Source organism: Thermobia domestica, chromosome 2 (assembly GCF_964235325.1).
Source record: "Thermobia domestica chromosome 2, izTheDome1.hap1.1, whole genome shotgun sequence".
Taxonomy (NCBI): domain Eukaryota; kingdom Metazoa; phylum Arthropoda; class Insecta; order Zygentoma; family Lepismatidae; genus Thermobia; species Thermobia domestica.
The window spans coordinates 5,728,876-5,749,723 of record NC_137455.1 but is presented as its reverse complement, the minus strand read 5'-3'; the positions used below and the strand labels follow the sequence as shown (position 1 = coordinate 5,749,723).

At 34.5% G+C, this 20,848-nt stretch overlaps 1 protein-coding gene across 2 annotated transcripts in view; it reads right to left on the bottom strand.

Annotated features, from left to right (window-relative positions):
- Window positions 1–323: 323 nt before the first annotated feature.
- LOC145669919 (phosphoenolpyruvate carboxykinase, cytosolic [GTP]-like) overlaps window positions 324–20,848 on the bottom strand; it is a 144,243-nt gene continuing 123,718 nt past the window's right edge. For both annotated transcript variants that reach the window (XM_081738265.1, XM_081738261.1), the window contains exons 5-11: window positions 20,101–20,492; window positions 17,224–17,437; window positions 14,245–14,446; window positions 11,228–11,426; window positions 4,976–5,128; window positions 4,413–4,613; window positions 324–2,869 (exon numbers count right to left, since the gene is read on the bottom strand). In XM_081738265.1, coding sequence (XP_081594391.1) covers window positions 2,765–2,869; window positions 4,413–4,613; window positions 4,976–5,128; window positions 11,228–11,426; window positions 14,245–14,446; window positions 17,224–17,437; window positions 20,101–20,492 — 1,466 coding nt within the window. In that variant the 3' untranslated portion in view covers window positions 324–2,764. The remainder of the gene's footprint in view (window positions 2,870–4,412; window positions 4,614–4,975; window positions 5,129–11,227; window positions 11,427–14,244; window positions 14,447–17,223; window positions 17,438–20,100; window positions 20,493–20,848) is intronic.

Genomic DNA, 20,848 nt, shown 5'->3' with positions numbered 1-20,848 from the left:
TTCATAATTATTTAAGAAAATAATTAATAGCAGATTCATTCATTTTGTAGCGCATTACATGGTATAAAAATATATATATTTAATATTTGTAGTTAATTCATTCATTATTGTAGCGTCATATTGAACGCTACTTAGTTTCAAATATCATTTTTTTTAACATCACTGTACAAAATTAAATAATTCATAACATTTTTCTGTCTTAAGAAAAACAATTCATCTAGCAGTGTTTGAACAATATTTTTATACATAAAATAATTCATACCTAACATGGATTCTGTTCTGATAGCACATAAATAAAATACAATAGTTTTTTGTATTATTAAAAAAACACACATTTGAAATTTAAATGGTGGAACAATTAAGTTTTGTTTTCCTTTGAAATTCATTAGATAGAATAAATATTTATTCATTATATGTAAACATTCACACCCAGCCACACACACTGAAGTATGATTCACAGCCAATCGTCGCTCAAGAGACATAAGAAACATTCGAATACATTACACAACAAATCAGAAACAATATAAACAGCTTTCCATATAAAAAAAATGTTTTCTTTTTGTTTGTTTCTTTCTCTTTCTCTCTTGACTAGGAACAAGAAGTAATCGAATGGAAGTTAACTTATACATACGTACTTTCATTACTGGCTAAGTAGGAAATTAGGCATTGTTAGCAATGTAGGATAGAATAGGTTAGGATAAGTCAAGTTAGGTTAGTAAAGAGTCTAACATACTAAAAACAAAAATACAAAATTTACCATTTTTCTTTTGCTTGTTTTTCGTAAGTGAAAAGAGATAATGAAAGGCAACTTACCACAATCATAGATAATATTATTCTACAACAGAAAATATGAACCCCAAGAATTTTCAGTGTTGGCATCCATAGAAAATACGGTATTGCCAGAATAACATTTCCTCCAAAATCTAAGTTAAGGCAGCGACTAGAGGAACGAACTCAACTGCATTTGATAACGTATCATGTTGTCTTGGAATCCTGTGAACTACTTTTTAAATAATAGTTGATTTATTTTGTACTAAACAAAATAATTTTAACATACTGTTATTAGAATTAAATAATAATGTTATTTAAAAAGTAGTTCACAGTATTCCAAGACAACATGATACGTTATCAAATGCAGTTGAGTTCGTTCCTCTAGTCGCTGCCGTAACTTAGATTTTGGGAGAAATATTATTCTGGGAATACCGTGTTTTCTAAGGATGGCAACACTGAAAATTCTTGAGGTTCACATTTTCTAATGTAGAAAAACATTATCTATGATTGTGGTTAGTTGTATTTCATTATCTCCTTTCACTTATGAAAAACAAACAAAAGAAAAATGGTACATTTTTTATTATTTTTAGTATGTCAGGTTCTTAAACCAATTGTTCCAAAGAAATTTTGATATAACCCATATCCTTAGCTAATCTAGCCTCCTAATCCGAAACCTAACCAAATAATAATCTAAGTCAAATGTAAATTAGAAACATTATTCTATTATATAATGATTCACGATATTTCTACGATAAGTAACATTAACCAATAAAAATAATTAGAAAATGTATTTTATACTTTTAGTGGACATTAGTATTCTCTAGATTAACAATGACAAAATAAAAACAACAATCATTAACGCAAGTACAAAATTCCAATAAGATTTTTAAAAATTATTAGTATGTTATATATAATACATCATAGTTCTCTTATACGCACCGTATAATACAATTTGTTACACTAAAATAATTCTAGACATGAATTGTAGCCTATAAGGATCGTTTCAAGAAAGCAAGCTAGTAAGCCAAGAATTAAACAATTCCTACATTGCCTACGTATTGTTAACAATCCTGATTTCCTACTTTGCTTGTAATACAGTATATACATAGTGTTCCAAAACAACACCAACAACGTTTGGGAGATAATTCCGGACGCCAAGATAAGACAAAAAATATAGACCAACTTGGATGCACAAATGCTTCCTTTCGAGAGTTATAGGCTGTCAAAAACATGAAAAAATGAACTTTAAAGGTTCATAGCTCCAATACTATGGGACCTACCGTAGTCGAGTCAAGACCACTTGGGAACTAGTATATGCCCTATCCAAATATCCAAGTTTCACAGTCCTGTAGTACTTCCACAGCAATTTTTATAGAGGTAGTTGATGAATACTTCAAATTATATGCTCGTAGCCAAACTCCCTCTATAAAAATTGTTGCGGAAGTACCGCAGGATTCTGAAACGTATTTTTGGATATCGGACATATTAGTTCATCAAGGAAGTCGATTCGATTACGGTAGATCCCATAGTTGTGGAGCTATGGATCTTTAAAATTCATTTTTTTTTTTTTATGTTTTCTTCAGTCTATAACTCCGAAAGGAAGCATTTGTGCATCCAGGTTGGTCTATACTTTTGTCTTGTCTTGGTGTCAGGAATCACCTCCCAAACATTGTTGGCGTTGTTTTGAAACACCCTGTATATATAATTAACAATATACATTTAAGTAGTGGAATCTTTAACATGAAAGGCTCTGTACAAAATAGATTTACTGATATACATATATCATCTTTAGTTCTTTATAACTATAACGATTACATTAAACTATTCACATGAGCAAGATTTTTTGGGGGAATGAAATTATCACAGCAACGAAGTGCCATTTCCTTTCAAGTAATAAGTCTTTTTTCCCATCTTCAGAAAACTATACTCATTTGTATCCAGCCTCTTTGTTTCCGGTCTTTGATTCCTTAAAAAGTGTTGCTTCTATATTTATTTACATTTCATTTACACGTTTTTTCAATCCAGACAGTTCTTCCATTATGATATTAGGCATATCATTTCCAACTTGTTCCTCAAAATACTTCTCGATTTCTTGAACCTGAAATAATAAATACAACTGTGAAGTTTTTTTTTTAATTTTTTAAACAAGATTATAAAAATATAAGACTGCCAAACTAAAAAAAGTTCAAAAATATCCATTGAAGCTTTCCTGGCGTCGTATTGCAAACAGGACTTCTCGGGTGAGCAGCCAGGTAAATACTGTTGTATCTTGCAACGTTTCGAGGGCTGACATTGTCTTCATCTTCAGGCAAAAATAATGAGGTAATAGAATGCGTGGAATATATATACTTTATGTGTGTGTGATTGAACGCTTCTGTTTGAGGTTGAAGTGTCAGCTTCTGATTTGTGCTTGAAATAGCGGGATATAATTGGTGTCCATGTTTGATTCAGTTGGAATCCAATGTCTCTGTTAAGGTTCGTTTTTTTCTTTCGTGATTTCAACAACTTCTTCTATCCCAAACTCTTCTGTCTCTCTTACATTGGCAACACTTCTGGAAAGCTCAGCAGATTATTCGCCAAGTACAACATCAGAACAATACATAAACCTCCAGCAAAAATACAAAACGCTGCGACCAGCCAAAGACGATCTGGGCCTTCGAACACGTGGAGTTTACCGCATCACATGTGAATGTAGCAAGGCATACATTGGACAAACAGGACGGACCATTGAAGCCAAATGCAAAGAACTCAACAGTTACATCAGACTAAACCAACCAGAAAAATCCGGGCTGGCTGAGCATAGCATCAACCGGAAACAAGATTTTATTCCCAGATACTGTAATAATACAAAATTCTCAAGAGTTTGCGATAGAGGGATAAAAAAAAACTATTGCAATCACGCAAGAAAAAAACGAACCTTAGCAGAGACCAGGATCCCAACTGAGTCAATCATGGACACCAATTACATCCCTACATTCCAAGTACCAATCAGAAGTCGCCGTTTCAACCACCAATCAGAAGAGTCCAATCACACATACATGAAGTATATATTCCACGCACTCTATTGGCCCTTCATATTTGCCCGAAGATGAGGACAAAGTCAGCCCTCGAAACGTGGCAATATACAACAGTATTTAGATAGCTGCTAACCCGAGCAGACCTGTTTGTAAAAAAAAGTTTTAAAGATTCTAAAACTATGATACTAAGACTTCATATCCTTTGAACGGAACTTCCGGTTACACCGCTAATGTAGGTAAGGCAATTTCCACACCTGAATCTGAGAACTGAAAACTATTTTGAAGATCCAAGAATCTGTGTTAACATTATTTATAGGGAAGTCAAAATAAATTAGTAAATAAATAAATAATTCTCCTCAATTCTTGTTCTTGAAATGTTTTACTGTTCAGGTTTAAATGTGTAAATATCCACGCGATTTCACTCTTTATTCCAAGCTCCACCCTTTATTATAAATTAACAAAATAATTATAGTAAATAAATTAAAAGAAATAATAAATAACTATAAAATGAATATCTAAAAAACAGTACTAGTATAGATCCTGTGAGACACAGCCACAGCATATAGGGTAAAGATCTTAATATCTATACTGTATGAACACCGAAATATATATATATGAATTTACCTCTTGACTCCAGAAGTCTTTGGGAATACTGAAGAGCTCCTTCATGTTGACTTGTTCTTTCAGACCTTCAAGATTGAAAGCATCGCTTTTAGGGATGTAGCCAATCGGAGTTTTCTCGGCCACTGGTTCACCGTTCACTCTCTTTATAATCCACTCCAAAACACGAATATTATCTCCAAAGCCAGGCCACAAGAAACGACCCTAGATTAGAATATAATAGACTTACTGTCAAATATATTTTTAATATTGGAACAAAATAAGTAAAAACATCGGACCAGTTTGAGAAAGAAACTGTTCATGGAATTCTGTTGTAGTTCTCTAGCAATTACATTTTTCGAAATTTATAAGTTACTACAAGTTTTTCCTTACAACTGCTAATTCTAAGAGCTTGACAACTGATTTAGAAATTTATTAGTTACTATAGTCTTCTTACAAATGCGAGTTCTGAGTGCCTAACAACTGATTTGTAAGAAATGTCTTACTTAATTGCTGTTTCAAATATGAGTAATAATTCAATTCGAACTTCCTTAAAAATATTTTATTTCGTAGTGAAATCTACTTACCTCACTGTCTTTTCTGAACCAGTTGACGTGGAAAATCTTGGGCAACTTAACTCCTGGTTTCTTCTCCATACTCAACCAATGAGAAACATACTGTCCAAAGTTGTATCCAAAGAAAGGCCTCATGGCAAACGGATCATGCATTATCACCTTACCCTGCAACAGAATAGAAATTGATAAAACTTTTTATTATATTTATGAATTAATTACTTATTTGGCACAATATATCTTAAGAAGTGTCAACTAATCATTCGAATTCTAACAGACATGTGTGATATGAAAATGCCACGCACTGTTAGGAATACTATTAAGTGTAGAAGATACTAGTGTTGCGATAGTACTTGTACCAAAAAAAAAAGAAAAGAAAAGAAAAAGAAAAGAAAGAAAGAAAGAAAGAAAGAAAGAAATAAGGGGAAAAAACTTTATTACTGCGAAGGAAAGCAAGAAAGAATTAACATATTAAATCCTTCTAACATAGGCCATATTTGTTCCGCCGAAAAGATAGTGGACGGTTTCTATAATCGATTGTTTCGAACATGTAGATTTGTGTCGTTGATTCTGCTTAAGAGATTTAGGCCTGGCTTTGGAGATAATATTGGTCTTCTAGAGTGAATACCTTCTAGTATTAATATCTAAAAAGTACGTCCCACAAATAATTTCTTCGACAAAGGGACACCAATATTAAATGCGAGACGTATTGCCACCTTTAACTCGTCTTCCTTCACACCTCAACCATAGGTTGGTGGGCAACATGGAAATTTTAAAACTTTTCTCTCCTTTGGGAGAGCTGTTTTATATTTTGATAAGGACTCTTCTTCGCAACTTCATGTAGATATTCTTCTTAGTCTTCCTCTTCCTGGTTTTCCTTCTATCTTTCCATCTATCAGCACGGTGATCCAACTGCAGTGTCGAATAAGATGGCCAAGCATGTTGTTTCTTGTTATTCCTATTATCTTCATGATTTGTTGTCCTTCGTTAGCTTCCTTTAGTATGTCTTCATTCCTTTTCCTTTCGGTCCATGATATGCGCAGCATTCTGCGCCAACACCGAATTTCAAATGCTTCCAGCTTGAATATTTCAACTTTTCTCAATGTCTCTGATCCGTAAAGTGCCAAGCTCTATACCAGTGAATTAATAAATTGTTTTCGAACTTCCAGCGACACATTTCTTGTTGTTAGCAGTCCTCATTTCCTATTGAATGCTTGTTTAGAATGTGCTATTCTGGAACTTACGTCTTTTTCACTTCTTTCGTCCAAGGATATTAGACTTCCTAAATATGGGAACGTCTTCGATTTTGTTTCTCTCCCTCTAACCATACGTTTGCCACTTCCTGTCCTGCTCTTGTGCACTTTATCACTTTGGTTTTCTTCCTACTTATCTTCATTTTGCATGTTTTTTTCAGTTGGTCGTTCAAGTTTGAAAGTGCTTCCTACAAGTTCTTTTCGTTCTCCGCTATCAATGCTATGTCATGAGCGAACCTTACTGTGCTGAAAACTTGACCATTTACTTTTATGCCTTTCACGTTTTTTATCCAAGAAGTCTTTCATAGCCTCTTCTACATAGACGTTGAACAGAAGAGGTGAAAGTCCACATCCTTGCCTTACCTTAATCTAACATTAAATATAAGATATGCTGCGACATAACACATGATAAACTACAGTTCAGCGTTGTCAATGTAAGCTGCTTGAAGAGCTATCTTACAAATAAATCAAAATACATTTCCCTTGCTCTTCCCTACTCTGTTACGGATTCATTAAAAAAATAATTGTTCGTCGAAGCTTTGCTGACTCTACTGTCAGTATTTTGAAGATATGGGCTTGAAAAAGTGCAATTTATTGAAAATATGATGGATGAAATTACTTTCACAAGTAGCAGCTAGCTATATACTAACATACTATCATTTGTAAACACGGCATTTTAAGACTTCTAAGCATTCCGTTAACCTTGCATTTATATTACCTATGCCTTAATAATGCTAATAGCACAGTCAGCGAAAGTTTGGAAAATAATGCTTTTTTGAGCGAATCTGTAACAATATAATGAGTAGCTTTTGATTTGGAATACAGCATTTTATTTTATTTTATCTATATATTAAACTGCTAGGTTTATATATTTGTGGTCAAGAAAGTTGATATGTTTGTGGACGTTTATGTTTGTGGCCAGTTCTTTTGATAATGATATCTTGGAAACCACAAGTTCTAGAAAGATGCAGCTTTCATTGATCGATTGCAAATTTTGTGTAGATTGCTTAGTTCTAATTGAATATTTAAAAATGGCCATTATTTATTTATTACATTTTTTTAGGGGTACACTAGAAGTATTGAAAATTTGAAAATCATCATATCCTACGAGTTATACATTCCAATAACACACATTTGTATACTAGGTTAGTATATCTCTCCAGCGTTTGTTTCATGGCCAAATGATAAAGAAAAACGGAAGATAATCCTTTCTCCATTCTAAGATGAATCTTTATTGTTTGGAATGTTTTGCGCAATGAACACCATATATTACTAACATTATAATTGATTATGTGTATGTAATGTATTTTCTTACTACATACTGCATGCAAGAAGAAAGAAAATACTGATCATACATGAATTAGAAACTCCAACTGAAAGTAGGCTCAAATCTTACAAACGGTGCGAGATATTTAAAAAGCAATCGACAAAATCTCCCCTTTATGGTATCTCTTGCCAATTTTTATCAAGACGTCTTTCACTTATGTCTGTAAAGGGACATGTACAGATGCTGTGAGGAATGACAAGATTCGTGCTCATATGTGAATAATGCACTGTGTAGAGAGCGCAGGTTCAGCTAGTCTATATTCAAAAAAGTGTCTGATCATCACATCCGTCTTTATTGTATTCATAGTTATTGCGAATGATTTCCGAATATATTGTATTTCATTATTAATACTTACTTTAACGTTAATTCTCGGACAAAACAAATTTACTTTAAAAAAAAAAAAAACAAAACAAATATTACAAATGTAATGTAAATTAACAAATAATGATTTATGATCAATTGTTAACACTAATGATTTTATAAGTGTGTGAAATTAATAATAAAGTAAATTTAACATTTTATTTACAGAGATAAATTTTCCAATGTGTTTCCTTCCATAATAACACAGATACGGACAGAATCATCATTCTCTACAGCCCTTGTAGAATTTTCGTATTTTGACATTCAGTGTATTTCGTAGTGTTTTATACTTACACGCATGTTAAACTTCGAATTTATTTATTTGTAGCTTCAAGACAAGTAAGCTTCAATTTAGTAACAGTCTGGTATTATTCTGAAAGTTTGCAACAATGTGAGACATAATTCCAAGAATAATCGATAGACGTCAGCACCAAGTTGTAACGGTACACAATGGAGGAGCCAGTGGGGTACGCAAGGGAGAACTTCTGGCTTTTAACTCACTCTTGAGAAAGATATGCAAAAATAAACACATAAAATCGGTACGCCTTACGTATCGGTTAATCAAGCAAGCAAGCAAGCAAGTCGGTTTACCTTCCCATAGTGTGGAAAGGATGGGCGTCCAGCCTTTAGGCTGCTTTGCCCCTTGGAATAAAGGTTATAAATATTTCTTTTGTTTGTCTGTCTTGGATCCTTTTTGGAGGCTGGTAGCTTCCCGCGTGATGCAAGTTCTGTTTTTCTTTTCTTCATGTTTTGTGTGGATTCGTGGTATTCCGGCGTTTGTTCTTCGTGTTTTTTCTCGTGGTTGTGGTAGCTCGCTGTGTGGTTACATTATTTCTTGTCGCTCTTCAACGATTCGTCATCGCTCTCCTTCAAATTACTTCGTTTTAGCAAGCTATGTGATTGGGTGTTTTTGAGGAGTGATGTTTGCATGGATCTGTGTGTTGTGTTCTTCCTTGTTGTGTTTAGATTTTTTTTGTGTGTGTGTGTGTGTGTCGTACGGCTGTAGGTTATCTGTGTTTTTTTTTTTTGCGTGGATTTTTTTTTTTTTATTTGTTGTGTGTAATTTTGGATATAGTGTGTTGGTTATTTGGTTGCTGGGTTTGTTATTGTACTAAGTGCGAGTTGTGATCCAAAGCTGCGGAAGATAGCCTACAGAGCACATCCATGGATGATTTCCCAGACTACACAACAGACGAAGATGACACCCCGTCACCATCCCAGAAAGAAAAATTTTGGCAAAATACAACCGAAACAACAGGCCCTCCACCCCCAACCACCTCCCAAGAAGACAAGCGTGACAAATGTCTACCGCCACAAAACCCTTCCACCTCCACTCCCTCACAGTCCGTTAATCAAGAAGAAGACGCAACCAAAGCCAAGAAGATGCCGAACACATCCGGAGATACTTCTCCTCACCCCAAAACATCCCAAGAAGCTCAAGACCAGCAACGAAAGCCAAGAATCCCACCCACAAGCAGAAATCCTACCAAAACAACCCACACAGAAGAGAGAACGGAGAAACAACATACCTCCCGCCCTCCAAACTATCCACGAAATGGCCCTGAAAAGGACAGGAAACAAACCCCCACATATACGTGTGTAATCAAAGGAGTCTTTCTTGACATGACCACCACCCAAATAAAACAAAAACTGAAAACCCAACAAGTCGACTTCACGAACGTCACCAGGATCGTCAACGACAAAGGGCCGGTGCCGCTGGTCAGGCTCTTCTCTCACAATCCAGAAGAGATAGACTCCTTAATTCAAACCGGAATCACCATTGGAAACAGGAGATGTCCAGTAGAAGCATCCAGGAACGAAGCCAGGCCAAAACCATGCACAAACTGCTTTGAGTACGGACACCGGTTCTACCAATGCAAAGCAAAACGCAAATGTCTCAGGTGCGGTACCCACCATGAGGACGTTTGCGACTCACTCCTCAACAAGCTGTTCTGCGTCACCTGCGCCACAACCGGACACCGCACCGGAAGCAGCCAATGCCCCAGCAGACCAATCCGCCAAAACAAAACTCGAGAAAGCCTACCAAGAATCCTGAACAAACCCAAAGCAACAGCAACTCCCGGCCCTCTTCAGGACCACACAACAGCTGACACGCCACTACAGACAGATGAGCCTACATCCACCAAACCGAACAGTGAGATCAAAAATATGATACAGATAGCTGTCAACGAAGCCACAGAGACAATAATGCAGTGGGTAATCTACATCCTAACCACGTATGCTGAACCTATCGGTTAATCGTCTCTAGTTAAATTGCTTGTGGAGTGACAACACTGTCTACAAAGTTGGCTACACTGTATTTTATCGGAAAATTGAGTGCAGCTGTGTGTTCGTGCGTCTATTGTTGTGAGAGGCTCATATTGTTGAATTGTTGCAATGTGTTATGTGTTGAATCAGTGCTTGTGGTAACAGGAATATTTGTGACAGAAATGGGGCAGTTTGCATTGCATTATGGAACACACTGAAAAGCAAAGTGCATTCTGACAATCCTCACACAATAGATGAAACATTACTAGAGAAATTAACAACATCACGCCTACAACATGTTGCTTGTAACGTCATCAAAGGAGGTCAGCGATGCCTGGATGTCCATGGCCACCATTTCCAGCATCTGTTATAAACAAGTAACTGTTTAACGTTACTGTTATCTATACATTGTTAGTTAGTTCATTGTTGTTGTTAAAGTGTTACTTGAATCTCGTGTTTGAAGGCACCGGTTTTATGTGGGACACCCTATATATTAAGATATGTACAGGAACACCTGAAATTATATGAATTGGGAGTTTGAACCCTCTACCTTTTTTAACGAACATTTTGTCGACTTCAATTGTAATATGCACCAAAGAAAAGTAATCTGAAAAAGGACTGACGCAATTTCATAACTTCTGACTCCAGTAGTAAACTCTTTCATAACCATAACATTTATTCTTTTTCTAAGATGAATTGATTTGATTTTTCCGTACTCAGAAAACAAATAATAGAACACTGTTTCTCTTTGGTTCATGTTACTAGTGGTACCGCCATTATTTGAGTCACTGTTCCATTTCTGTCACATTTTACTTGGTGCTGCCATCTGGAGATAATTCTTCAAACCATATATATCGTTATTACACACTTTCACAACATTTGCACAATGGTTCTTAATATTAGCCCACTTCTAATCTGATTTGGTTCTTTCTTGTATAATTGTAGTTTCAGATGAACAAATACTTAAAGTAATTCAGTTTATCCATTTTTGAGTAAGAACATTAAATTGAGATGAATGAACCATAAAAAAAAGGGATAGTATTTATTACTATTATTTACCTTATGCTCTGCAGCAGCTGTGGCTTCTGACCTCATGGCAGCTCCAATGAACACTCCATGTTTCCAGTCGAACGCCTCGTACACTAAAGGAACACCTTTGGGTCGTCGACCGCCGAACAAAATGGCGTCGACAGGGACACCTGCTGGATCCTCCCAGGCTGGATCTATTATGGGACACTGGCTGGCAGGTGCGCAAAACCTTTACAAGAAATATATATTTTTTAACGTTATTATTCATACGTTTGGTTAATTTCTTTTCATGATACTTAAAATTTTCGTTTTGGTTAAGGTAGTAACTATAAGAGCAATATTTCAATGAATGTGCTAGTACAAAAACTTAAAAGAATTATTTTTGGATAACATTCATTCTAGCTTTAGAACTTCTTTGCTTTAAATAAATTATTAAATAAATAAAATTTCATAAATGTATGTAGATGGGACTATAAGAATTTCGTACTTTTTATTTTTTAAAATAAAACAAAACAAAAAAAATCTCTTGAGATGTATTTGTACGACCCAAGCCAGTGTTTGTGCGAAGGTGGCCTTTTGGTTTTCTGAAAATAACATTGTCATTTTTATCATTTTCTTCAGGAAATTCTTAAAAGTGAGTAAATAACACTATAGTATACTTAATACTGCTTTAGAATTCACATTTTACCTTAAAATTCTTAGTGAAAACCATTTTGTACTATTGAGAAATATGATTGAACTAACCTAATTTTTAATTTATTTGAATGTCCAGAGAATTACACTCCAAGCTTAAATGTTTTGATTTACTATTATTATTATTATTATTATTATTATTATTATTATTATTATTATTATTATTATTATTATTATTATTATTATTATTATTATTATGTCATTTTGTCTCGTCTTTCAAGAACATAAAATTTACTTTACATTACCATCCTATCTGTGAACGGAATTCCTCATCTTAATAGCTTACCCTAATTTCTGTATTCCTTGCTATCCAACCTTATTAGAATCACGGTAGTATTAGTGGAGCTTAGGTGGAAGGGACTAACTGTATAATCTTCTGTTACTCAACACCATAACTCTTGAAGGAAAGTCAACTTTTTAATTTTGTTTTTTGTACTAGATAGCTAGGGCGGTTGTAACGAGTTAATGGAGTTAATGCGTTAAATTTTTCATGGGTAACGGTGACTTTAACTGTGGCTGTTGGCTCAGTGGCGTAGGGATCACCTCTGATGGGTTAGGTCCCAAATTCGATCCCAGCTCGCGCCAAATGGGATTTATGGTGGTCCAATACTGTGTGCATGGGTTTGCTCGAGATCTTCTCGTACCCTTCCACTTTTTTTCATTCCAGCATTTCATTAATTTTCATTCTCAAAGGAGGCATGGTGGCTTAGTGATAGAGCGGTTACCTCTGGTGCGTGAGGTCCCTGATTCGATCTCCGGCCAAATAAGTTTGTGGTGGACAACATCGTGTCCGTGGGTTTTGTCGGGGTACTCTCGTTTTCTCCCACTTTTTCATTCCATCAGTTCTTTTATTATCATTCACTTGCTTTAATCATCGTCTCCCTCAGCCTAAAGAGCCTAATCATGGGACGTACAACTGAAAGATTTCATTTCACTTTTAACGTTGGCTATCCATATCGCATCTCCAACCTACAACACTACCAACTTTTATACAATCTGCGTAGCAAAGGAATGTTAGTTGCCTATAATCAAAGAATATGCAGCTTTCCTTACTGCAAAATGCCTCGCGTGATCCTCTTTATTTTCTTTAGTAGAGTTTATTATTATTATTATTATTATTATTATTATTATTATTATTATTATTATTATTATTATTAATAATAATAATAATAATATTTTCTCTGTATTTTTGTTTATTTGTACTTATTAGTATTATTACGTTTATTTTATATTATTTATTACTTTACTTTTATTCATTGTTTAATAATTTCTGTTATTTAATATTTTTATTTTCCTATACTGATACCACCAACCCATCGTGTGAATTATATTCATGTATTAAATCCTCTTACCAGTGAATTAAGTTTCTGAGTTACTGTCTTATCCTTTAATATTTCTTTCATTCTATTTCTTTTCCTCTCTGCCTGATGAAGCATTAGCGAAAGTGCTTACTTATATTTTGCTTTTATTTCTATTTGTGTAATGTTCTATTTATTTATTTATATATGTTTCGGATACAGATCAATGTCCATTTTATACTGAAACAATGTAACAATGTATAAAGAAATAATAAAAAGAGAAGAATTTTTTTAAAAAAATAATAAAAATAAGAAAACATATACACAATATGTATCATATTTACAGAGGCTTTAGTTTTTTTTTTTTTTTTTTGATGACTTTCAGAGTCGAAAATATCAACATTTGACGATAAACTATTATACAATGATGCCAGCCTGAAGTATTTAAGGAACGTTGTATAATTGATAGTATACGTGTTACATATGTTAGTAGAATATGACTGCGAATAAGGCGAGAAGTTACACGAAAATTGAGAACGGAGACCAACAATTCGGAGTTAATTTTACCATTGATAATTTTATGAAGAAACAGTAAGTATGTAACCATGTGTCGAGTAAGTGGAGTCTGAATATTAAGTTTGTTTAGGAGTTCTGTTTAACTTGTGGTAGATATTTTGTTTCGTATGTAGATTTTGAGATTCTTTTGTTTCTAATATATAGGAAATCAAACTTAGAGATATTACTCTTTATATCAAATAAAGAAAAATAGTTTTAATAAAAATAGTTTTGAAAGCAGGCGCTTTGCGATCCATAAACTGCCAAAAGTGAACAAAATCCGTTCGTAAATCGCCGTAGTTCGAAAACTGGCTGTAGTTCAAGTGGCTCGAGAAATTATACATAAACTATAAACAAACTCTACGTATACCGTACTATTCTCTAAATATTTCATACAATTTGTTATTGGCAAAACAATATACAATATGCACGTTAAGATGAATCAATTCATTTTCAAGCATTAAATGTTTCAATCAAATACAATGTTTACCCGACATTTACCTTGAGTTGGGGTGGGCTGCAGGTTTTCCGCTCTTCTTGTCCCAAGCATTTCCATGCCAATCGATAATTTGAATGCCTTCTGGAGTTTCTTTTTCTAATCCTTCCCAGAATACACCACCATCGCTAGTTTTGGCCACATTGGTGAAAATGGTATTTCTCAATATTGTTTTCATTGCGTTGGGATTCGTAGTTCCGGATGTACCTAGAAAAAAAAATAATTTAGATGGAATTGATAACTTTTAAGAAAATTCTGAAAGTTTATTGTACAATAGAATGCATTGTGTAGTAATTTTATTGCAAGATTAATATCCCCCAGAAGTTCTCAAATTTTATAAGTCTTAGTGAAGTACATATGAAATAGATTACTATTATAATGGGAGTTCGTTTTTTCCACAGCTTTCGTTTTCTTACCATTAAAAAACTAAATCTGTAAGTTTTGTTGGATCAAATATATTTCAATCAAAAATTTTTTTGTAGGTCTTATATCTGGAGAACTATATATAGTGTAGCCAAACCCAAACTATCACTTAACTCAGTATGATGTGCTTATTCCGCAGAAAATACGAAAACTCGATTTAAGGGTCGTTCAAAAAAATTTGTAGTCCCTGATCCAAAAACTAATTGTTGGCCAAGATCGCAATCTTTTGCTGCATTTTGTTTTGATTATTCCTAAAATTTTAAAGTAAGATCGCAATATTTTGATCCATTTTTTTTTTTGATCATTCCTAAAATTACCGTCGATCAACAAAAATTATAATTTTGCTAAAGTTCAATTTAGATTTCTTTTCTTCCATAATTGGCTTCTAATAAAACTTTTATTGTTAAGGTTTTATACATGTGCAACGAATTGAAACAAAGTATCAATTGAAATAAAGTTAATTATCTTTATTTCTTCGCTATTTACAACTACGTAAGTGATCTCTTGCAATCATCTAAAACTTGGTAGTAATCTTATTTTATTATTGCATATTACGTTTTCTTGTCTTTTATGATAATTTTCAGTGTACTCCAAGATTAATAATTGCGATGGTGTTACCACTGAAAATATTACTAAATAATTTGCACAAAACAGTATCAATATATTATTTGTTATTATCATTATTTTGACACTGTTACATCATAGTCTGAGTTTACGAATATTAGCTATGGGGAGAACTTTGTCAAGAAGTCGACAAAGTTATGTATATTTAAAGCTATCAGTCTGGTGTTGATCTGGTGAGATTCAGATTAGCTTGAAGAAGAAAACGAATCAGTGTATGGGCTTACAGATGTTCAACCCAATATCTCTAAATCAGGAAGTACAAACCAGAGGGGAAGTACAGACGGATCCAGCGCGGACGATCGGGGTAGTTGCCCCCTCCTCCCAGAAGAGGAGACTTTCTGATTTTATATATAAATAAAACGCATCTAAGAGTTTGGAGCTTTTAAAAGTAGCTCTAAATAGCAGTATTACAACTCACCGCCCCCCCAGAAATCCGTCCTGGATCCGCCCCTGGTACAAACTGATACTCACTTGCACTCAATCGGTCGTAAAAATAGAAAATAATACATTTATCTATAAATATAAAAATAAAAGTGACCATGTTTGTGATTTCATACCTCTGGAACCACTCGACCGATCTCGATCAAATTTTCAGCATAGATGACGTTCGAGCCTGGGGTGAATTTTATAATATTAATTTGACGGTGCAGGTTACGGGAAAGGAGGGGGAGAGACATAAAACTGATCAAAAATGACGGATATTAGTGTCGAATCTATAGTTTTTGGGGCTCCTGAGATGAACAGTGACACTTCTGATGCCGGTTAAATCCAAATTCAGCCTCATAACTTAGGGAAGAGGAGAGGATATATATATATATATATATATATATATATATATATATATATATATATATATATAAATGGTCGAAAATCACCGATGTTAGTGTCGAATCTACAGTATTGTGTACCACAATGGGAAATCAAACAAAATATGTAATTGAATTGGAAAATTGTATAAAATAGGCAATGTATGAAGTGGAGGGAGTTAGAAAGTCCCGAAGGCATGTCAAACGGAGACCTTTTGTTTGGGTTGTGAACCCCAGACCATTCTCATATATGAAATTACTGAATGGCTCTGACATCCACCCAGTTCCTCCGAGAAGAAATTTAAATTAATACATGTCTTGGAGGCGTAGAAAACGTAGCTCAGAATTGCTTATAAACATGGGAATAGAAATTCAAAGATAAAATTCGATAAGACAGAAATAATTTAAAATAATAATTTAATGATCTGATGTTGAGTAATTGAATAATCACAGAGCACGGTATGGACTGGTATGACTTTAAGACTAGAGAAGACAATGCATAATCACTTACTTTTGGTAACGGTGATAGGCAGAACCTCTGATGGACAGAATGACGGAATAGAAAAACTAATGATGAACGCTCTGACTCACAGAGTCTCGACGTCAAAATAGAACTTCCAATCCCCGGAAGAGAATCCGGTAGTATTTATATAATTTTTCCGTCATGTCAACATTCTTTCTACGTCTTCCTAGTTCTGGAAGTCATAGCCGGTCATTTGCATTGTACAAGTCAAGGCACTCTAAATTTTCCATTGGATTATGAATTCTAAAGAATATTCAAACTGCCTCCATTTCATACATTGCCTATTTTATGCACATTTTCCAATTCAATTAAATATTTTGTTTGATTACACATTAGGTACACAATAAAAGTTTTCGGGGTCTCTGAGACGAACAGTGACACTTCTAATGCAGTTTATATCCAAATTTACCCCTTTATGTCCAAAATGAAACATCCCCGTGCGAACAACAGGTATTCTCCTAGTATAAAATAAAAATAAAATTTTCCTTTATCTTAAAATACACGTAAATTTGATATATGTTTGATCAAAATTATTTGTAGCTACGGATAAGGATTCATTGTTCTATAATAAAATTATATAATTTTCAATGTATATTGTAATGTCTTACCAGGGGCAACTCCAAAGAAACCATTTTCAGGGTTAATTGCCCTTAGTTGTCCTTGGGCATCAAATCTCATCCACGCAATGTCATCGCCCACGCATTCAACTTTATAGCCAGGGATCGAAGGCAACATCATTGCGAGATTAGTCTTACCACAGGCACTTGGGAACGCTGCTACCACGTACCTCTTCACTCCTTGGGGATTAGTTATTCCAAGAATCTAAAATAATACAAAAAAATATACACATATTATATGTATATGAAAGAGCGGATTTTAGTAAGTCATTTTTACTTTATTTTTATTTATTTATAATATTTTTTTAACACGTTCGCTACCGACACAAAAAATATATTTGGGACGCGTTGGTTTTCACCAAGGACCAGCGTCCCATATGTGAGTTGAGTTGATTTTAGTTTAGTGTCCCTTTCAGCAGCGAGGCTATATGAGACGTGGACCTACTGATTAACGTGGAATCCGAACCACATGAGCTCCCGCCGGGATTCGAACTCGGGTCTCCCAAGGCCCATATGTGAGACGCTCGGGCTCGTTCTAGCAGATGGTCTGTGGGTAAGGTAATTTTCTTATGACCGGTCTATAGTGGCGGTTTATGTCTATGAATCGGTCCCTCGTAAAATCCGCTGTGTCCCATATATGGGACGTTGGTAGCCAACGTGAAGAGAGCAATCAAGAATTTCTGTATTTATTGCATCAATTTTATACGCTCTTAGATTACAACAATTCCACTAATCAAACTTTACGTAAATATTATGCGCTCATTGGATTTCTTGTCTTATTTGAGGCTTCTCAACTGTTAAAATCTTATGTAGCCTTAAGCTTGACGTGTAAAATAAGTTTAAATAAAGCTAACCCTCGCACTACTTAGGTAATTTTGTAAAGCGGACTGCCAAGGAAAGGGGGTCATTTTGTACCCACCTGTTAGGATTAAATATATCTCACAAAAGAAACAAAGTGGAAACTACCACGAAAATCTACAATGACTAAAGTGAGCAGTACGGTACACGGAATAAGACTAACGGCCATTTATTATACTGTGATCCAGGTTCAGTTCAGTTCAGTTCAGCTCAGTTCAGTTCAGTTCAGTTCAGTTCACATTATACTGTGATCTAGGTTCATTTTAGTTTAGCGTCCCCTTTACCAGCGAGGCTATATGAGCAGCGACCTAACCTAACCTACTGATTAACGTGGAATCCGAACCACATGAGCTCAACTGCGATCTAGGAGTAACACTTCTAAATGTCAGTAACATCTCCTATCAACGAGGGGACGATACTTTGTGCCCACAAACTTAAAATAGCAAATTTTATGAGATACACTGACGTTCAATTTGTACCACCGTAAGGTATATGCTTTAACTAAACATGTTGAGAAATAACGTATTTTCTTACAATTTTAAAGAAACGATTAGTAGAGTAATAAAAAAAAATATACTGAGGTGGGCACAAAATACCTCCCCATTGGTAGTGCGAGGGTTAATACTATATAATTATTTTTTTCAGTGCGTTACATAAAAACTTCCTTTGTATTTTGTATAAAATAATTTTAGTGCAAAGGAAACTGAAGTCTTTAACTATGAAACAGAACATTTTGTACAGAAAAATATGTGACAATTATTCTCCTTGATGGTACGCACATTGTGTAAGTTTGTTGTTTCTCTTTCCCTTTTGTAAAATTAAACAAGTTTACAAAGTCTCTTATTTGTCCTCGAAAATACAAAATAATGAATAAATAATGCAATCAATAGAATTTAAATTTTCTGAGTTGACACAAATACAGGCAAAAAAAATTACTTGTAGTGTAAAAATTTATAAAATTTACTTTTCTCAATATTTTTGCCTGATGACAACCTAAGGACAATCAAAAACACACACATTGTATTTTGCTTCGTACACAGGGCCGGTTCTACCACATGTGCAACACGTGTATTTGCACGGGGGGGAGGGGATAAAATCTGTCATAACTATAGTATTTAAAATAAATATTTCTTGTTTGGAACAGACTTCATAATGATGGTAGTTCAATTTACTAAGTTCATCTTCTATTGGAATACTACATTCATAAATCATGCTTAGGTCGCATTAGTTTAAGGTCATATGGACAGTGCTAAAGCAATTGGTCAAACAAATCCCAGTATAAATTGCTTGATTGTTGTCAAATACAAGAACTCAATTATCGACCACTAGCAAACACCTGCTCCATTTAGTTAGTTATAACAGTTTTGATATGAAAACTAGTCTTTTATTTGTCACAAAAATTTCCCTATCATTGAATCTAGAAATAAGATTTTTTTTTTCTTTTACAATCAAGAAATAAAGATAAAAGAGCTAGTTGCACTGGAATTGCAAATTGATATATTAAGATTGAAACTCGCTATTGAATTTTACAAAAAGGATTACCATCTTTCTTCCGCAAGTGTGTTTGCTTTATCTCTCACTAACATAATAGATTATTATTTAAGGAAGAAAAATACACACGACAATATTGTATTTGTAGGATTTAGGCCTTTCTGAGTGCGAGTGCATTTTCCCTCTTCTTCGTTATTCATGATGGGGTATCATACTTAAAATCGTGGCTTACGATTTGTTCTTTGTGGAGAAGGGGGGGGGGAGAAATTATGCCATTGGACTGGGCAACAAATTGCCTGGGGCCGGCCGGCCCTGTTTCGCATATTTTAAATCCGAAACAGGCAATTGAGAGTGAAAACTTTCCTGATTTCAAGTACTAGGGTATGATGAGAAAAATGTAACTGTTCGAATGAAATTTCTCACTTCTAAAACGTTTTTACCTAAACATAAAAATCAAAGCTTGTTATTAAGGTAAAGTCTAGATCTTTATAAATATTAGTTCGCTTATGACAATCTTACCAACATATGTTCTGCCAGCCAGCCTTCTCTCCTCGCTATTGTAGAACCAATTCGAAGAGCGAAGCATTTTTTCCCTAAAAGCGAATTGCCACCATAACCACTCCCGAAAGAAACGATTTCATTTGTCTCTGGTCTGTGCGTGATAATAGTCTTTTCTGGATTACATGGCCAGTTGTTAATCGCAGGCCTCTTCAGAGGCAAAGGTTGTCCCACTGAATGCAAACACTTCACAAAGTCTTCGTCTCCTAAACTTTCTAACACATTCTGACCCATTCGAGTCATAATTCTCATCGACGCAACCACATACGGAGAGTCCGTGATCTCAACCCCTATCTTCGATAGTGGAGAGCCTACAGGACCCATGCTGAATGGAATTACGTACATCGTTCGGCCTGGAATAAAAAAAAATAATAAAATAAAAATATATGGATAAATAGGAAAAACAAACTAACGAAATAAAATATTTTTAGGATTAGTAGACTTTTGTTTGTTTGTTTGTCTTTCCAAACCAAAATCTTTCGAACCTATTTTACATATAAGTTGTTACTACTCATCATGTGGTACAAGTAAGTACGTTCTTGTTCAAGTAACTTATATCCATATAGTGTTTAATAAAAAGATAAATACTTGCAATAAAATGTCTTAGAATTCCAGTGAAAATGAAAATCAAATGAAATCTTTATGCTCCGTCCGACGATTATGTTCTTTTAGGCTAAGGGAGACGATGATTAAGGCAAGTGAAATTGAT